Below are 19,675 nucleotides of genomic sequence, written 5' to 3'. Positions count from 1 at the left end.
GTTCACTTTGAGTTTGGACAACAAATCTACTGAAAAAAGTGTAAAATTATGGAAAAATAAAAACAGAATAAATAAGTGAAGAAACCCCAATGAATAGAGATGATTCAATACCAAATGTAAATTATGTGAATTATATGCTATGACTTTCACAACCACCAGTTCTCAACCCAATCGATAACACCAATGGGAGATATTTGACAAGACAGCAACACGACCCGCCATCAACACCAGTACCATCAAATAACCAAATCAGAGAATGCTATCTTTTAGATATAGTGGCAGAGTTAGAGATGTTTCTTCTCAATGCAACAAAGCTCTGGAAACCTGGTCTAAAATTGTAAAAAAAAATAATATATGATATTAAAGTTGGGTGTCTCAAAAAACCATTACAAAAATCTGATGGAAATTAAATGTTCTTAAATATTATAAAACTTAGGTGAAAATACAGTTTATTTTACTGTCTACAATGTTTGCCAGGACTGTGTGGGCTTGGCTCCCATGCTCATATATCAAACGGTTTCCATGGCAACTGTCACTCAGTCATTGAATTTGTATGGAACGTTCGGACAGAGAACTGCCATGATTGGTTCAAATACTTACTGTGTCATAGGAACCACCGCAGAGCCCGCCTCATCTAGATTTAATTTCTGTAAACTTTTTAAAGAACAATGTGGAATTGACAAACAAACATCTGTTATTTCACATAAAAAATACTGGAATTGATCAAAATTAATTAATAATGGTTAAACTCAATAAAATTCCAAAAGGCTCAAGGGTTTCACATACTTTCAAGCAGCACTGTATGTGACTCGACTACCATTTTCTGCTTTAAACACTTTTTATTTGACACAATGGGACCCCTAATGGTGCTGCTGTTTTATGGAATTCTAAAAACTCTTTCCATGCTCAAGTAGAAGCACGCAATCATTCTTGTTAAACCTATTTTGGGACCTTAAAAACAAATCGGGATGAAAAATAAAAGAGTCAAAAAAGTCCCATATAAAGACAGAAATGTCAGCCCCAAGGCCATTGGTTCCTACTGAGGATGTAGATATTTAAAAACTGTACACATACTATGGTTTCTATGTTAAAAAGCAAATTTTCTAGAACAGCATGGCAATTTATGGACTATTATCAGATGCAGATAAGGTCCAGTATTCTTGGTAATATATGAACATGTCACCCTGTGCAGGAGTGTAGCTCTTTATAATAGTATTGTGGCTCAGATGAACATATCAGCCTTGTGCTGCCCCTTTTACTTCATAGCTGCAGGCTGATATTATAGAGGTCTACTCTCCAGTTATTGGACAATAAAACAGCGATGACACAAGGTACAAGATATGGTCGTTTAATTGTTGATTATTCCTCGGTACAGAAATATTTTATCTTTTTAACATTCTTCCTGCGCTTCAAGTTAGGTAGCTGGCAGTTTGTCTTGATTTTTAAGTGGCATAAAAGGAAAATGTCCTTAGAGTTTAACAGGAAACTGCCCATCAGCTCCCTTCAGATAACATTAGTGAACAAACATGCCATTTCTGTACAAGAGCCTCTGTACACAACACAAATAAATAGCACTTATTTAAATGTGGCCCGCCTGACTCAAACATTCAAATTAAAAATTGGGAGAAAATGTTGCAGAAGATATCAGATAGTAAAACAAAAACAAATAGCATGACATACAAAAACAATCTGAAGTAGCAAGACAAGTGCCCAGAGCTTGAATATGTTATCAGACACAGCACAGAGCAGAGGCTCCGCACAGAAAGCATTTTACTCCGAGTCATTCCCAAATGTTTTTCCTATGTGCTTTAGTTGCTGTGACAGATGACACTGATTAACATCTTTTTTCGTAGAAATTTCCTTGACCGATTTGAGAAAGTAGGAAAACGAGATATAATAAAAGCTTCCACACCAATCGCACTCAAATCTAATTTTTATCTATGACTTTTATGAGAAATTGTTGTCGTTACCAAATAGTTGCTTTCTTGATGTGCCGTAAGTCATAACAAAATAACTCTCGAGGTTATGAAACGATAAGCCAATACTTAATATTATTAGACAAAATTTAACTTAAGTCAGATTTTTAAAAAGAGATCGGCACAGGATTAAAGGGGTAGTTCAGGATTTTAGACATAGGGCCTTATTCCCAAGTTAGCCTTGGTGTTCTTTATCATTGGAGACAGTTTTCAACACATTTAATTCAGTCCTTCTAGTTGCAGAGTGCGCTCGTGCTAAGCTAGCGCACGGCATCGGGGGAATACCTAGCCTGCTACTAAAACAGTCTTACCCACTCCACAGTACACCCGAGGCCAATCAATTATAACGCCAGACTATCGATGTAAATGTCTGTGTTGATAGAATAATTTTAGAAATAAACCAACCTCGCATGAATTATCGCATTTTGAGGGACTACTTTCTTAGCAGCAGCGGACTTTTACTTTGCTGTGTAACCGAATCACTACAGCAGAAAGTAAACAGAGCAGCGTGGGACAGAAACTGAAACTGCACTGCCACCAGTCTACCGTCATTCTGTCCCGGTTCTCTGCTGCAGCTCCAGCGGGGGCTGTCTCTACAGACGCTCTTTCTCTTTCTGCCCTTTGAGCATCCCTCTCAATTCTTCATCAGTGTATTCCGGCTCGTACAGGTACGGGCAGCAGCAGGTAAACAAACTATTATAGAGCCTGTAACCTAGGTATTAGTCCGCCGCTGCCGCAGCCTACAAGGAATAAAGTCCCTCAAAATGCAATATGCGAGGTTGGTTTTATTTCTAAAATTATTCTATCAACACAGACATTTACATCGATAGTCTGGCGTTATAATTGATTGGCCTCGGGTGTACTGTGGAGTGGGTAAGACTGTTTTAGTTGCAGGCTAGATATCCCCCCGATGCCGTGCGCTAGCTTAGCACGAGCGCACTCTGCAACTATAAGGACTGAATTAAATGTGTTGAAAACTGTCTCCACTGATAAAGAACACCAAGGCTAACTTGGGAATAAGGCCCTATGTCTAAAATCCTGAACTACCCCTTTAAGTAATCAGTTATCAGCGTGCATGAATCATTATTGTTTCTCAGTGAAATAAAAACACAAGCTTGGATCTTTTTTTTGCTCCACAAATAAGACAAAAAAAACATAACAAAACAAAACACAAAACTCAAGGAAAAGGAAATCTACCAGCCTTCCAACAAACACACTATTAAGAATATGTGTTAAAAATCTGTTTTTAAAAAACAAAAAATAAATAGACAATCAAAAGGACAAACTTAATATTTGGCAGGTAAGCACAACGTCAGTCTGTAAACAAGAACATAATCACACGGGGAGAACCCCCCCCCCCGTCATCAGAGATCACTGGTCTGTCGTAGAAGGCCATGGCTCCGTCATTCAGGAGAGAGTGAAATACTGTACGTACGTATGCAATTCCTCTGCCCTCCACCTCTTTCACGCCTCAAGCTACAACTTGGCTTTATAACTAAGAGCAATTGAGGGGGGGGGGGGCTCAGTAGACTGCTGAGGTCAACACACAAAGATGGGCCCGTTTCACAGTTCGACACATGCAAAGATGACTTCCCTTCCAGGCTTGATTCCCCCCGTAGACAGAGTTGTGCTCACTACCGGATCCTGGTGAAAAGGTTCAGCACTGACACGGATTCCTATAGGAGGGAGGAAGAAGTTAAGACCAATAAAATTATTATTATGACCTCAGACAGATTTGTTTATTTCCTGCATTCTGGTGGATTTTTAGTCTCTGACAACTTGAGTTGCTCAACTCAGAGATGAGCAACTCTGGGTTATCGGTTTCAGAACAGTGGATCAGCGTTGGGTCAATCAACTCTGAGCGTGTTCACTCTGGGTTGAGCGTGTGCATAAAAGCCATCGCTGATAACATGATTCCCCATGGAAACAGGAGAAACAAATGCTTGATCCTCCCACTTCTCAAATTAGTTAATGGTATGGAATTAAGGGGGATATTTTCTCATAACTCTGATGTAATCACCTCTGCAATTCAGAAAAAAACGGGGCAAACATTTTTTGTCAAGAGAATCATTACCTTCCGTTCCGTATGAGAAGCAATAGTCTATTTTAAGAATTAAGTTACGCATATCAGCAGCAGCAAAAGTATAAAGCTAACGCTGCACAGCATTGCTGACAGTGTTTTATATTCGCTGTATTATGTAGGCAAGCTATAATACTGTGCAGTAAACAGTAGGGGTGTAACGATACACGTATCTGTACCGTACCGTGACGGTACAGGCACGTATTTGGTGTTACAGAGGTGGACCGCGGTCCGTTCGTGGCGTACATAGCGTTAATATATGTACAGGCTTGTTTTGCGGTGTGGAACTTAAAACTTGTAGTCGGAGTTCCCACCGGACCATTTAGCCTCCGGCTCGCTCGCACGTGCGCAGTAGCAGCCAGCGATTAAGAGTCCGTTATGTCCATGGTGAGCACCGTGAGCACAGCATGAGGGTGCAGTGTTGCTAACTTAGCGACTTTTGAGACCCCTCTGGCAGCTATTTTTCAAAAAAGCGACAAATCTAGCTACTTTTTCTGGTGTTATTGGTGACTTTTGGAGACTGTCGCTAAAGCATGTATCGCTCTTTACTTCTCAACGGGCAGCGGCTGCCTCCGAGGCACCTCCCCCGCATGGACATATAAGCCTCGTTCGACTTGGAGCCGTCTTGCTCAGACCTGCGCAACTATGACGCACGTCTTGCTGAGCGCACAACAAAAATGCTGCATAAATGCTGTGCGCTCAGCAAGACGAGCATCATAATTGCGCAGGTCTTCTATCAAACGAGGCCATAAGCTCCCCCGTCCCAGAGCACTGACACACTTGCGCAGCAGCTCCTCCCAGCTGCGGTCAGAGCAGGAGATACACACCTCTCCGCTCAAGTGTTCCGTTTGCATCCCTACTAGCAGTTGTAGTAGGCTACCCATCTTTTCTTTTACAGTCTATGAGTAGTGCAAATAAAGATGTTATACAGTGCTATCAAACAGAGAGCGAACTGCAAGGCGAAAGTCAACAGGAAACCGGAGGTCGCAGGCGCACCCCTGTCATTCAAATCCCGTTTGAGGGATAACTTCGGATTCCAGTAGAATTATGAAAACAGTGATAAACGTGTGGAGCAATGTCGGCACACAGGTTATTGTTTCACCGCGATCGCCTATGTATGTATGGACATATAAAGGGAGCCAACACGTCGAACATGCATACGCATTTGAAAAGGCACCATCCAGGTCACCGTTACTGTGAAGAGAAATCGAGCTGTGCAAACCCAGACAGTATTTGCTTTTCTATACTGAAAATACATAAGCTGTCATTTAATTGATGCTGCAGTTGCACTTTTATTTGATAATTGTTATATTTATAAGAGCATTTCAGAGCTTCAGAGAGCTGCAGTAATATATATTTTTTTTAAAGTCAACAATACCCTTAAAGATGACATACCCTTTTTTTACATACCAGCTTACAGAGCCTGCTGAGCATTAACACTGGCTTTTTTTTTCACTGCAATTTTAGTTCATGCTGCACCTTCACTAGTATTTAATAAGTATTTTATTTATTGGATAATTGCAGCAGTATTCTTTTTAGATTTGTTATGCATTGTATTTGTATGTTACATACTGTCAGCTAGTTACTGACAGCTAAAGCTGTTCATTCTCCCTTAACTATGAACCGTACCGTGACTTCAAAACCGAGGTACGTACCGAACCGTGACTTTAGTGTACCGTTACACCCCTAGTAAACAGACTGTCGCTTCTTTTACATGGGGAGTGACATTACTGTCAGACACATTAGGTGACAGTTTCCATTGTAGAGCCTGATTGATTTATTACCAGATCCCTTGTCCTCAAGTGATCACAGTTTATCACAATTATTATATTATTTCTATATTCATATTAGGCTATTTAACGAGGCTCGTCTGTGACTTAGGGATCACACAAGTGAAAGATCGCGTGCAGCTACAGAATTACATTTCAACCTGACAGAAATCTGTTCAGTGCCACAGATGTTAAAAAACTCCTATTAATAAAAAAAAAAGAATGATATACAATACAAATAGGTTTATTAATTTGAATGTAGAGCATGTTCACGATGTGTAAGGTGGCCGCCTACATGAACGAACAATGGCTGAGAACAAGGCTACTGATCAAATAAATGATCAATCAAACGTAAAATCATCAGTACATGATAAAAACATCCCGATGGAGATTTCTATGGAGTGATTTTGCTTTAAACTGTACAGGGAAGCGTTGTGACAGTGACTATTTCTTCAGTCGGAGCTGCAGCGTAACAACTCAGGGTAGGTCTAACCACCTATCCAGCAGGTTAGACCCATGGTGTATGTTGTCGCTAGGGTTGCAAAATTTTGTGAATTTTAAAAGTTGGAAACTTTCCACAGGAATTTATGGGAATTAACGGGAATTTTGGGAATTAATGGGAATAAACAGGAATTTACTAAATTCAAAGCAACCCAAATGCACTAAATTCTCCTAACTATGTTATTTCAGTCCTGGCAAACGTTCTAGACAGTAAAAAGCAGTTTTTTCAACTAGGTTTTTATATATTTATGAACATTTAATTTCAAATCAGATTTTTTTTTAAGTTTATTGAGACACCAAACTTGATATCATATATTGATTTTTAATAGACCAGGTTTACAGAGGCTTAAACTGTGATTTTAAATATAGTTGGGGAAAATATATTTTAGCATAATCTTGACTAAAACAACCAGATGTTATGCAAGTACACTTGGCAAATTGCACATAGCACACATCCTACCTACTGCATGGGTACTGAGGCCACGCCCCCTACATGCCCTGTGCATTCATCCATCACATGGGGGGGCATTTTACATTATTTATTGAATGGGTGGGGTCAGACAGATGAGTAATATTTTACTCAACATTCATCTTTTTGTTGTTCAGTGAAATTATTGATTGTTCATAAAATAATCAAAACTTGATAAATCTGTTCAATTTTTTTTTTTTTTTTTAATTGTATTATTTTTGCATGGGTGCCTGTCTATGACCAAACATAGTGTTTAAATCTTTAGATTTATGTTTGGATATGAAACAAAAATCATTTAAATTACCGCCATTTAGTTAATTCCTATAATTTCCAATTTTGAATATTCCCAAAATTCCCGAGCGAAAGTTTCCAGAAATTTAACGGAAACTTTCCACCCCTTTGCAACCCTAGTTGCCGCAGTAACTGACTCTCGGTTGCGCTGAACCTGCTTCCTGAAACGGAAAACCCAGAGTTTCCACTAACTCAGAGCGAAAAAACTCTGAGTTGCCTCAAAACCAGCTACATGAAACAGGCCCCAGGAGGGGGGTTGTGAAATAAAGACCTAGATGTAAATATAAGTGAGAAATAGAGATCATTTAAATACCTTAGTGGATCTCATCTTGCTAAAGACGTTCCAAAACCGAAGTGTTTCATCTCCAGCTCCCGTCACAATGGCCTCTCCGTCAGGGGACATGGCCTGCACATAAAATCATTATTAGACACTGAATTCACAGTTTAAAGAAAGTATCTAATTAGTGGTATGGAATAGTAGTCTTTGTTTTAGTTCTTCGAGTGTGGGTGGCTTTAATGTCAATTGCTCAGAGAGCAAGGTTGATGCTCAACCATTTGCTCTAGAGATCAGCACTTATGTAAAAATTTCGGCACACTTTTTGGTCAGATTTTACTCAAGTTTATTAGACTAGACATATCTTCTATCTATAAAGCAAGAAACGTCTGTCTGTGTGTGTATGTCTGTGGCTCGCATATCTCTCTGAGTTTTAGTCAGATCGGCACGAGCTTCCGGATATTGCTTGCGCACAGCACAAAGGTGGTGTGCATCCTTCATTGTGAAGTTTTTAGAAGTACGAAGGTGTGCATCCTTCATTGTGAAGTTTTTAGAAGTATGTGCGCACACTGAAGGCCACAGTGAGCACAGTGCGAACGGAGCATGAAGTAATCTCTGAATAAACCCCGCCTCCCTCTGACGAGCGGGACACACACAGCAGACCGACACAGCCTATTGTTACTTCCTCAACAACTCCTCACCTGTTCCACCTGTCCGCTTTAGTGGTAAAGACTGCACTTTACGCTATTTTCACTGTAATAATACAGCACGGTCTCGGATGCTTCCTCAAAATGTTTAATATCTGTTTAAAAGCTAAACCGAAAGCCCGAGAGCGCACCCAAGTCCCACACACACACACAGCTGACTGCTACTGACACGTTAACGTGTTGTGTATTTTGATGTATTTGCGTTGAATATTGTTAATGTATTGTTGTTTTTCCTTTGAATTTGTTTGAACTCAACGTCATTGAAAATGAGGGTCACCCCTCAATTGGTCTCTCGAGGATAAATAAAAGTTAAATGAAAAAATAAAAAAATGAAAAATTGACAGCACGGTCTCGGATGCTTCCACAAAATGTTTTATATCCATTTAAAAGCTAAACCGAAAGCCCGAGCGCGCCCGCGCGACCACACAGCTGACTGCTACTGACACGTTAACATTAATTGACAGTTATCCAAACTCTGTCTTATCTTTCAAATACCTAACAGTAATGGTGATGGGGTTGACAATGTTGTCATGGCGTGCAGCATAGACTCCTTTTATACACAGTGCAGCCATTTACTATATGCAACTGATTGTAAGTTTGACTGCATTGTGCAGTATGGATGGCAGTTTGCAGGGTACCATAATATCAGATTGTATAGGTAACACCTGTACAGCTCGATTCTTCTTTAGGCTTCAACACTTAATTAATTAACACATTTGTGTTTCATTTCACTTAACAAAACACATGGAATTAGTTTGTGGTTATCTTTACACAATACACTAAGGAATGTTGCCCTACTCTGTAGCCAACTTCTACAAAGTAAGTTACTGATAATAACCTTCAACAGTGTAAAATTAGCCATCAATGATAGCAGCCAAATGTGCTGTCTAATATCTTTCTTTGTTTACCTGCTTCCCACGGGCACTGCACTAGTATATTTAAATAAACAAAATGCTTCTTAAACCAATATTTTGTTTTACATGTACTGTAAAGTTTGCCACTCTAACATGTAAACTATTGCTTCAGCAGCAGTGAGACATTTGAATGCACAAAGTAAATACTGACCAGGTAAAGTACTCTGTAGGAATGTCCAGTGAGTTTGGCCACTTGGGTGAGAGAGGGATACTTCCACACCAGGATCTGGTTCTGTGAATAACCGTGTGTGCTGACCTACAGAAAAAAAACACACACAAAATGTTTTCTGTATATTCACCTCAGACTGTACAGGAACACTGTTGGTCTGGGACATTTGCCAGTATTCTGTCAAATAAAGTGAATAACAATGCGTTGGGTTCAGCCTAGCTTAAGAGACTGGAAGCAGGGATGACATACTTTCTAGAGTCAAATAACACGCCTTCCAACAACACTTAAATGGTCTTATTTTTTATTTTGCATGCCATTGGGTAGCAAGTGTGACATCGACAACTTTACGATAAACACAGTACTCCTTAGATGCCGTTCAATGGCAAGAAAAGATTAAGAATTCCAAAACACAGTTCCTTGACTGAATTTAAAAAAAACATACTATACTTCCAAATGGCACCTTCAGGTGACTCACCAGTTCATTAGTGTGCTTGGACCAGGCCAGGTTGCAGACCTGAGAGCCGGTGTCTGTGCACTGTAAGGGCTGGCCGGTCAGAGTGTTCCAGAAGCGAATGCAGCGGTCGGCTGTTCCTCCTCCGGAGGCCAGCAAGCCGTGCTGGTGAGGGGACCAGGCGATGGCCTTCACTGCAGCCAAGTGCTCCGTGTACTGCTGCACCGGGAGCACGCTAGAGTGGTTCCACACAAGTAACTGCAGGCAGCAGGTTCAGGGAACAAGAGGAGAGAAGGTAGAGGAATAAGTGTGTGATGCTCAGACGACTGGGGGGTCCTGGTACTAAATGTCTAACAGGGGATATGTTTCTGTATGTGTTACCTTGTTATCGTTTCCACCTGAGGCTAGCAGCTGGTGGTCTGTGCTCCACTTGAGCCCGCACACTTCCTGTCTGTGTCCTTGGAGACGGCGCTCTGACTGGAGAGGCGGGGCTCTGATGTCGCGCTGCAGAATGACCCGATCACGGCTCCCAGACGACAGCTGGTCCGCGTTCCATGCCAACGCACCTGGCAGAACAAAAGGCAGAGCGAGGAGGAAGATGATTCACCGGCCGTGAATGAGAGATGTTGCTATACAACTGTGCAAAAAATTATGACCAAGGCTGTGTATTTTGCAGTCTCTACTTTCCATCTGTCCAGCCTCTCAAACTCACCCACTCTGGCTGTGTGTCCCTCTAGAACAGAGAGCTTCTTCCCCGCTGCAGCATCCCAAATCTGTACATAGCCTTTATGAGTACCCACCGCCACCAGGTTACCCTAAAAATAGAACACACACTTTGAATATCACACTGACGTACGAAGAGTCTGTAATGACTTCAAAAACATAAACTGGAGTTTTAAAAAGGTTAAAACAGAACCTGAACACGAAAACTTAAATTTGCATCGTAACTTGCAACAAGTTACAGTCACTTTCCATGACGCACCATTTACTCTGTGCTTATTTAATGAAAACCTGAATAGAGTTTTGCTTCATGGCTCGCCTACAACCTTATTTATGATGCTGCATGTTGTTTTTCCTTCTTCTTTTCTTAGTATAAACTGACAATTTCGCAAAGATATTAATAGACAGAGAAACCCACCCTCTCTGACCAGCCCACTGATGTTACAGAATCTCCTTCTACAGAAAGGTCACATAGACGCGTCACCTATAAAGGGAAATAAATAAATAATTAAAACATTATACAATATACACTCTCTTGTCTTGCTGCTTCGCTCAATTCACTCAATTGACACATCCCACACACCTGGCTGGTGCAGGCACTCCACAGGTAGACACAGGTACCAAGTCCAACACTAAGCACGTTGAGAGAGGACCAGTCCACTAGGTTGAGGTAAAAGTCGTCCTGGAGCTCCGGAGCGTCCAGCACTTTGAAGGGAATTTTGGAAATTTTGCGCGTAGGTTTCCTCGGCGACCGTAGCAGTTTCTGGCTGCAATGCACAACACAATTGAGTAAGGCATATATACAATGGATAACATTAGAGGAGTGACTAAGAACACACATTACCTGTTGCTACTGACAGGCGAAAGAGAATATGGAGAGACTGTGTTTCCGTCTTCTTCTGGCAGAGTTCTCTTAGCGCTTACTGAATACTGCACAAACACAGAGAGGGGTTAAGTGATGCAGAAAAAAGAAAAGAAAAAAAAAACATGAAACAAGAACATTAAAAAAAAGGTACAGCCATGTTAAAATGTCTTTACACTAAATAGGCTCCTCTTGGCAGGAGTAGATGGCTGCAAACGGCGGTCTTCTGACTGGGGGTCCTGGACTTTCTCGATACCGGCTCCTAGCAGCTCGTTCTTCAGCAGAGCGGAGTAAGCCAGGCCGTCCGCTGAAGGGCGAAGGAAGAGACAGAGGGGAAATCAAACCAGGCTTTTGATATGATTAAGTTCAAACGCTGTGGCCTCCCTCTGCAATTTCTCAGCTCGCTCTCACATCTCTAAAGATCAGGGAGAATTTTTCCACTAGGCTTTGTTTGGACCTTATCTCTAGTTTCCATGAGCCTGCCCGCGCTTGGTAAACAAGAGAAGGTCAAATTATCTAGTTTGACCGGAGTGCACAGATACCTGTGGAAAGGGCTGAAAAGGGGACAACTTGCACTAAATGAACATGATACATCACCAACATTTCGCTATGATGAACTAAGGTGTCATGATTGAGGTGGTATATATTGCAATATATATTGCAAGACAGTCATAAAACACAGGGCATCTATGAAACTGTATAAGAAAATGTTTTTTCAAAATGGTTCAAAAAACATTTTTCAAAACGGTTAAAAAAAAAAATTTTTTAAACTGGAGGAAATCATGTCCTGTATTTAATCCAGCTTTATGTCAGAGTCTGGGCTTTCTTCCCAACTACATCTACAAGAACGGCAAAACACTTATTTATTAACCGATCCATATACAAACAATGCTTGTTAATTCTGTCTGTTTGTTTACAAAAATGAAATCTACCAAAACAGTGTCTGGATCCAGCTTATCATATGTGAGGATTTGGTGCTTTTGATTGTCAGATATGAGAATACTATATTTTGTGTTCTTTTGGTCAGTCAGTCAAATAAAAAAAGCAATTTGAATACATATAGAGCTGTGGGAAATTACAGCAGCATGAATCACTATTTTCTGACATTTATTGACATTAGGGGGGTAACGGTACATGTATTTGTACCGTACCGTGACGGTACAGGCACGTATTTGGTGTTACAGAGGTGGACCGCGGTCCGTTCGTGGCGTACATAGCGTTATATGGCGAATGTACAGGCTTGTTTTGCTGTGTGGAACTTAAAACTTGTCGTCGGAGTTCCCCCCGGACCATTTAGCCTCCGGCTCGGCTCGCACATGCGCAGTAGCAGCCAGCGATTGAGAGTCTCTTATCTCCATGGTGAGCATGAGGGTCAGGGAGTGTTGCTAACTTAGCAACTTTGTCACTATATTTAGCGACTTTTCAGACCCCTCTGGCGACTCTTTTTTCAAAATAAGCGACCAATCTAGCCGCTTCTTCTGGTGTTATTGGCGACTTTTGGAGACCCTGGCTGTCGCTAAAGCATGTATCGCTCTTAACTTCTAAACGAGCAGCGGGTGACTCCGCGGCCACTCCCCCCGTCCCAGAGCACTGACAGGCGGCCGAGTCCTCACGCAGCAGTCAGAGCAAGAGATAAACAGCTCTCCACTCTAGTGTTCCGTTTGCATCACTATTAGCAGTTATATGGCGCTTTTCCACCGCATGGTATCAGCTCGACTCGACTCGACTCGCATTTTTGGCTTTTCCACCGCAATTTCATGGTACCTGGTACCACGTAGCGGCTGCTTTTTTGGTATCGCCTCGCTCTAGGTTCCAAGCGAGCTGAGCCGATGCTAAAAGGTGACGTCGGCAGACGGCCGGCCACTGATTGGCCAGAGACTATTGTTTGGCCAATCAGTGGCCAGAGACTACCGGCTTCATTCTGTTGTTTATTCTCCCCAACTCTCCGGCACTTTTGAGTGTATTTACGCCGCGTGCAGCCTTCTCTGGCTCTCTTTCATTTGATTTGCATCACAGATCCGAATTTATTTTCCATATATTCGCTAAGCTCACCCAGTGTTGGTTGTTGGGGAAGTTACTTAACATACGAGAGGAGACATGTAGGGCAGCTAGCATAGGCTAGTAGCCAGCTGGGACAGACATGATAGCGAGCGATTACATTACAAGCCTCGGACTGAACTGATTACCTCAATAAAATATTCAGGCTGAGACACGGCTTGCATTTGAAAACACGTATCCTGAAACAAGCACTAAACAGTCAACTTTATCATGCCCGTGTTTACGTAGGGATGTACGTGACGCATCCCTACAGCTGACTGTGTGGCACACATCGGGACAACAACCATCCCTTTTAATGGCCTGTAGCAATATTCTTCTACTTCTTTTAGCAAACAGATACAAGGGGGGTATTTCTTAAACATTTTTCATCCGTGTTTTTGGCGGTTGGTTCAGTTAATAGTGCAACAACTGCTCGTAATTTCTGCTTTGCTACTTTGCTCCGGAGTAGGCTTTCAGCCCCATACGACAACCCCGCCCACGTTCAGCAGGTACTATTTGCGGTGGAAAACGACCCGTGCTGCTACCAAACCAAGTTGAGTCGAGTCGAGTTGAGTCGAGTCGAGCTACATGTGCGGTGGAAAAGCGCCAATAGTAACCCTTGTTTACAGTCTATCAGTAGTGCAAATAAAGATGATATACAGTGCTATCGAACAGAGAGCGAACTGCATGACGAAAGTCAACAGGAAACCGGAGCTTGCAGGCGCCCCCCTGTTATTCAAATCCCGTTTGAGAGATAATTTAAGATTCCAGGTTTGTTTATTTATTGTTTGTTTGTTTGTTTATTGTTTGTTGGATCCCCATTAGTTGTCACCATTGTGACAACTATTCTTCCTGGGGTCCCTAAAAAGCAAAACAATTCCTATACAGTTTTCCCAAAATAGGAATCACATACACAAAAAAAATCTGAAACAAGCAATTACATTTTTCTCATAAAAAAGAAGAAACTCAATCATAGCCTACATCATACCGTGTGCATACACACACCCGCTTACCCACCCAAGATTCCAGGTGAATTATGAAAACAGTGATAGACGTTTAGAACAATGTCGGTTGTTTCACTGCGATCGCCTATGCGGCAACACGTCGAACATGCATTTTAGAAGGCACCAAAATAAAAAAAATTAAAAAAATTAAAATACGGGGCGATAGTGTATTACAGAACAGTTAGTGGCGTTCGGAGCGCAGAATCTAGGTCTACTATAGGCTACTGACGAAAATCACACAACACATTGCATCTATTTATTAACAATATTTATGAATTTAGGCTATATTTTGCTGCTCCAACTCAAATTCAGCCCAGCCAGGCGATAGTTAAGTTTCAGTTTCGTTTTCATCTCCGTGGTATACAGCCGTTTGGACCAGCTGATCGGCTCCCGACAGCAGGAGTCAGTCTGCCTTCCAGTTGTACTGGGAAGTCGGATCTATGGTGCCAGTGATAACTGAACTAAATGATAAAATAAAGCGATCTTCTCCTTCCTATATCTGTCTATCTTTATCCCTCCACTGCACACTCAGTCACTACTATCCATGCTAAAAGGAAGCAGGATTATATAACCTCATTTAGCACATTATTTTTAAATATTTTATATTATTTATTTATTTTCTCCCTCATCTAATTTTGAGGATTTTTAGAAAAATGCGTTGGTCTGTAAGCGCTAAGGGAGCATGTTTAAATAAAACCTGTGAACCTTAACTTTTAAATGTATTTTATTTCATGTTTCTATGTGCTACGCAGGCTTAGATATTAAGGTTTTGGTAGACTTGACAATTCATACTATTTTTTCAGAAAACCCTCAGGCATTAAGGACATGCATCCTAGATTGCCATAGTCATCAATGGGTTAAGAGAGCTGCATCAATATTTTCTTTTTTTAAAGTCAAAAAGACCCATTAATAGCCTACTATATATTTTTTCATTGCAATTTTAGTTTATACTGAACCTACACTAGTATTTAATAAGTATTTTATTTATTGGAGAATTGCAGCAGTATTTTTATATTTGTTATGCATTTTATTTGTATGTTACATACTGTCAGCTATGTTAGCTAGTTACTGACAGCTAAAGCTGTTCATTCTCCCTTAACTATGAACCGTACCGTACTGTACCGTACCGTGACTTCAAAACCGAGGTACGTACCGAACCGTGACTTTAGTGTACCGTTACACCCCTAATTGACATACAATACTAATTATGAAAATAAGAAATGGCAGATAAATTAATAATTAAATACTGTGCAACCTTGTTTGTAGGTCGCTTAACCCATTGATGACTATGGCAATCTAGGATGCATGTCCTTAATGCCTGAGGGTTTTCTGAAAAAATAGTACGAATTGTCAAGTCTACCAAAACCTTAATATCTAAGCCTGTGTAGCACATAGAAACATGAAATGAAATACATTTAAAAGTTAAGGTTCACAGGTTTTATTTAAACATGCTCCCTTAGCGCTTACAAACCAACAAATATTTCTAAAAATCGTCAAAATTAGATGAATTAGAAAATTATTAAATATTGTTAATAAATAGATGCGATGTGTTGTGTGATTTTCGTCAGTAGTCTATAGTAGACCTTGATTCTGCGCACCAAACGCCACTAAACTGTTCTGTCGCCGACATAGCTGGCGTATTTTTTTTATTCTTTTGTTTTATTTTTTATTTTTTATTTTTTTGATTGACATGATTTTCGGCAAACCACACAACTTTTGGGTGGTCACGTGGTCTTAAAAAAATCAACAAAACCCACCTCATGTGTATTTGAACCAATGACAGTGCATTCTATGCTGGGAATGCCATGAAAATTAGATAAAGTAATAATGCTGCGCGACGCAGCATCAGGCAGGAGAGCCAATGTGGCATCGCGCAGCAGCCGTCATCAATGGGTTAATGTCAATATGCATATTGTATACCAGTCTCCAGTCCATGTACAGGTGGATTGATTACCTTTGTTGCTGTCTGTTGTGCCATCTTTGGTTTTCCTGTTTTGATTGTGTGACTTTTCAATTTCCTGCACCAGAAAATGAAATGAATACATGATCGTTCTCAACCAAATCTTTAAACGTGACTGTGTACAAAATATTAACAGACAAATGAAAACAAAGATAATGCTTTCTAAAAGCCATGCTCAACGCTTTTTATCTGAAATTATTTTGACAGGAAAGACAGAGGTCCCTGGTGTGTTGCAGCAGACTCACATTGATGCGATGGAAGTTGACACTCCAGTTGGCTCCGGCCCGGGAAGGAATAAAGCGATCGCCGTGTTTGCTAGGGGAGGACAAGGGGGAGCTGGAGGGTGTCAGAGCTCGCACGGCTCCTACCGCTTTCTACAAGAGAGAGGAGAATTAATATTTCTGACCCGCGGCCAAAAAAAAAAAAAAAAGCTTTGGACAGTGATGTGAAAGCTTGATAACATAACGGGGAGATCATTTAGGAGGCAGATGGTGCTTTTGTTTGAAGTGTCTGTGAACAGGAGGCCACATTCACAAAACCCAGTAATTTGGCCCGTAAGGTCTTGTAATCACTCGACACTAGTGACACCGTCATATGACAGCAGCTGGCCTGTTAAACTATTTGTTCATCCAACACTGTCTGAGAGTAACACCTTCCCCACCCATCTTAAGTCCGCTGCTAATTTACAATCATCTTTTGTGCTGTGGTCAAGGTAACGGCCTTGCTGTAATGGATATACTGCTCAATACTGTTAGATTAGAGAATACAAGTGTGTGTATTATTTGCTTACTATGGGGCTGGCGTTCTCATTTTGGATGTTGATCTGCCTGAGCAGCCTGCACTCATAGTCCTGATCCATGATGCCTGGAAACAAGATAAGAGCGATCACTATCAACATAACAACCATAAAGTAATCATAGCAGAGTTCATTGAATGCACATGTATCATATGTCAGAGAACATGTAAGTAACAGACACAGTGTATTCTCAGTTATGACTTGCTGATTTCTGGACTTTTTGCATTGTATATAACACTATCTGAAAATGTTTAGCCGATATCTAGCAAAAAACAACCTGTACACTATTGAAAGCTAAGCCTACTTAGCTCTGAAAACTAGAATATAAGGGTGCTGTGTTAGCAGTGGCACCACAAATAATGATATTCGTTGAATCTACTTTGCAAGTTGTTCAGTCTATAAAATGTCATGACATTTGGGACAGCCATAACAAGTTCCCAGTCCCCATAGGGATGATTTCAAACGGCTTTCTTTGCGCCAACTTTTAAACAATGTACAACTGAGAAAAGTAGGTTGCAAAAGTTTACAGTTAAGGAGCTGGGATCTGCAAATGTTTCCCCTTTTTTAAATGTTCTTGATAAATCACTTGAACAATGAATGGATTATTGATTCAAAGACTACTTGTTTCAGTAACACTGCCGTAAATAATTTTTCACATGTAAATCAATGATCAACTGACTGTGCTAAATGCAATGCTCCTGGCGAACTGACACGGCGTGTTGATGTGCAACTCACTCAACTCATTTGTTACTACTTAAAGAAAAGTAACATATATTAACTGGATGATAATGAAAAGACAAACTTTAAGGACGCATTCTTCCTAGCGATAATCCTGGGAGATAAATGTCTACTGTATTGCAGTTGACGGCTTAAGAAAATCCTTATGACACGATTACAAAGACAACAAAACAATGGTCAAAAATCCGCCTTTGTTAAAATCCCAGTTAAACTAGCTAACCGGTGGATACATCTGATCGTAAATGACAATAGTCAAGGTGTACAATATCAGCATCGGGTGGGATCGGTGTTTTTCTAATAACAATTACCAAAACGTTTCATTTTATTTGTGTTAACCAGCTGCCTAAAACATTAAAACTACAGATATGTCCTCACTGGTTCCGGTGAAACAAAACATCCATCTGGGGTGGCTATCGTCGATTTGTAATAATCACCAAAACTATTTAAAAAGCCAAATAATTGTATCATCCAGGATCTGAATGCTACCGCTAACACTAGCCCAGCTAACGTTAGATACGCTAGCTTGCAGTCGGGCAACAATGTTTGTTCACAATTTACAGTCGTAATAAGGCCTACCGTGCCCCGGTTAACTCCCCCCGTTCAGCGCCGTTGAATTGTTTTTCTTTGCAGCGTCGGTCCCGGTCGAGGAGTCTTGTTGTTTGCGTTTTATTCCTAAAAACAAGGCATGTAAAATACAAATATTTTCTTTAGCTGAGCGTTCAAGTCGGACTCGCTAAGCATCACGGGAAAGAGGTGACGTCACTGTTTTTTGAATCACACTTTTTGCGTTGCTAAGGAAACGTGATATCAGTGGACTGGTAGAGGCAAGGCAAGTTTATTTCCAGCATATTTTAAACACAAAGCAGAGCCAATTCAAAGTGCTTTACATAACATATCTAAAAGAGACAGGGAAAAAATTAGATGAACTAGAAAAAACATTTCCAGAAGGAAATGCTGGTGGAGGCTGAAAAAGCTGACGCTAAACTGGATCGCTGAAGGAGTATGAAGATATGAAAAAGTTTGCAAATGTAGGCCTAATGAAAAATGATGCAAAATAGTGCTAAAAATGCAGAAATGTTAAAGGAGCTGACAACTAGTGCTCAAACGGCATAAATGTCAATCCAACTGCAAAATAGTGCTAAAAGAAAATAAATCTCAATGCAACTGCAAAAATATTGCTGAAAATGCATATTACAATGTAACTGCAAAACATTGCTGAAAATGCAGAAATGTGAATGAATGTGAAATGACATGTGAAAGGAATTGGAAAGAAGTGAAAGGCATTGAACGAAGATAAGTGCTTAAAAAGTGTCAGTAGAGAGACAGAGGCACTAGTCGCTGTAGGACAAAACTGGTGTTCTCAGAGAGAATTGCAGAAAACAACTAGTCGAACAAAACACCAAAGCTTAAATTATGTAAAGCATATTGTTGAAATGTTTGAACTGTGAGCACCATAGGGCTTTGCTGAAGATGTGAATATAGGATCCATGTGGATAGAGGTTAGTTCCAAAATATAAAGGAATTGTGCATTTTGTGATAAAAGCATGAAATTTGGTACACTTATAGCCAAAGGCATTCTCAAAAGATTTGGATGTGGAGCCATCATGAATTTTCAACATGGCGCCCATGGCAGCCATTTTTCAAAATGTCCGCCAGCAACAACTGTTTTCTTATGAATGATGGATTTAATATGATATTTCAGACTTATTTACCATTCATACTACTTGGTAAATGTCTTTTGGATAGTGGAACATTTTCATTGAAAATTCAAAATGGCCGCCAACTGGTTAGATATGGATGATCTCTATGTTTAATTATACATTTATCTTGATGCAGAATTTGAATTGGGAACTTTGGAATTTCTAAGAATCTTCTTTCTATCTCAAAATACTCATGTTAAGCAAGGGAAACCTAGGGTCTATCACAGGGAAGACTAGTCACACTCGCCTTCACAGAC

General features: G+C 40.5%; 1 protein-coding gene across 1 annotated transcript; it reads right to left on the bottom strand.

The window, feature by feature from the left end:
• Positions 1-1,370: 1,370 nt before the first annotated feature.
• LOC307255204 (fizzy-related protein homolog) lies at positions 1,371-18,436 on the bottom strand. Its single transcript, XM_080033847.1, has 14 exons — positions 18,295-18,436; positions 16,975-17,048; positions 16,430-16,558; positions 16,179-16,242; positions 11,360-11,490; positions 11,166-11,251; positions 10,905-11,088; positions 10,740-10,805; positions 10,314-10,416; positions 9,983-10,167; positions 9,626-9,859; positions 9,133-9,237; positions 7,400-7,492; positions 1,371-3,652 (listed from the first exon to the last, which is right to left on the bottom strand). The coding sequence occupies exons 2-14, from the start codon at positions 17,041-17,043 to the stop codon at positions 3,611-3,613; spliced, it is 1,491 nt and encodes a 496-aa protein (XP_079889973.1). The 5' UTR covers positions 17,044-17,048; positions 18,295-18,436; the 3' UTR covers positions 1,371-3,610.
• Positions 18,437-19,675: the final 1,239 nt, after the last annotated feature.

Source organism: Ammodytes marinus (genome assembly GCF_949987685.1).
Source record: "Ammodytes marinus genome assembly, chromosome: 9".
NCBI lineage: Eukaryota > Metazoa > Chordata > Actinopteri > Uranoscopiformes > Ammodytidae > Ammodytes > Ammodytes marinus.
This window is presented reverse-complemented; position numbering and strand designations above follow the sequence as displayed.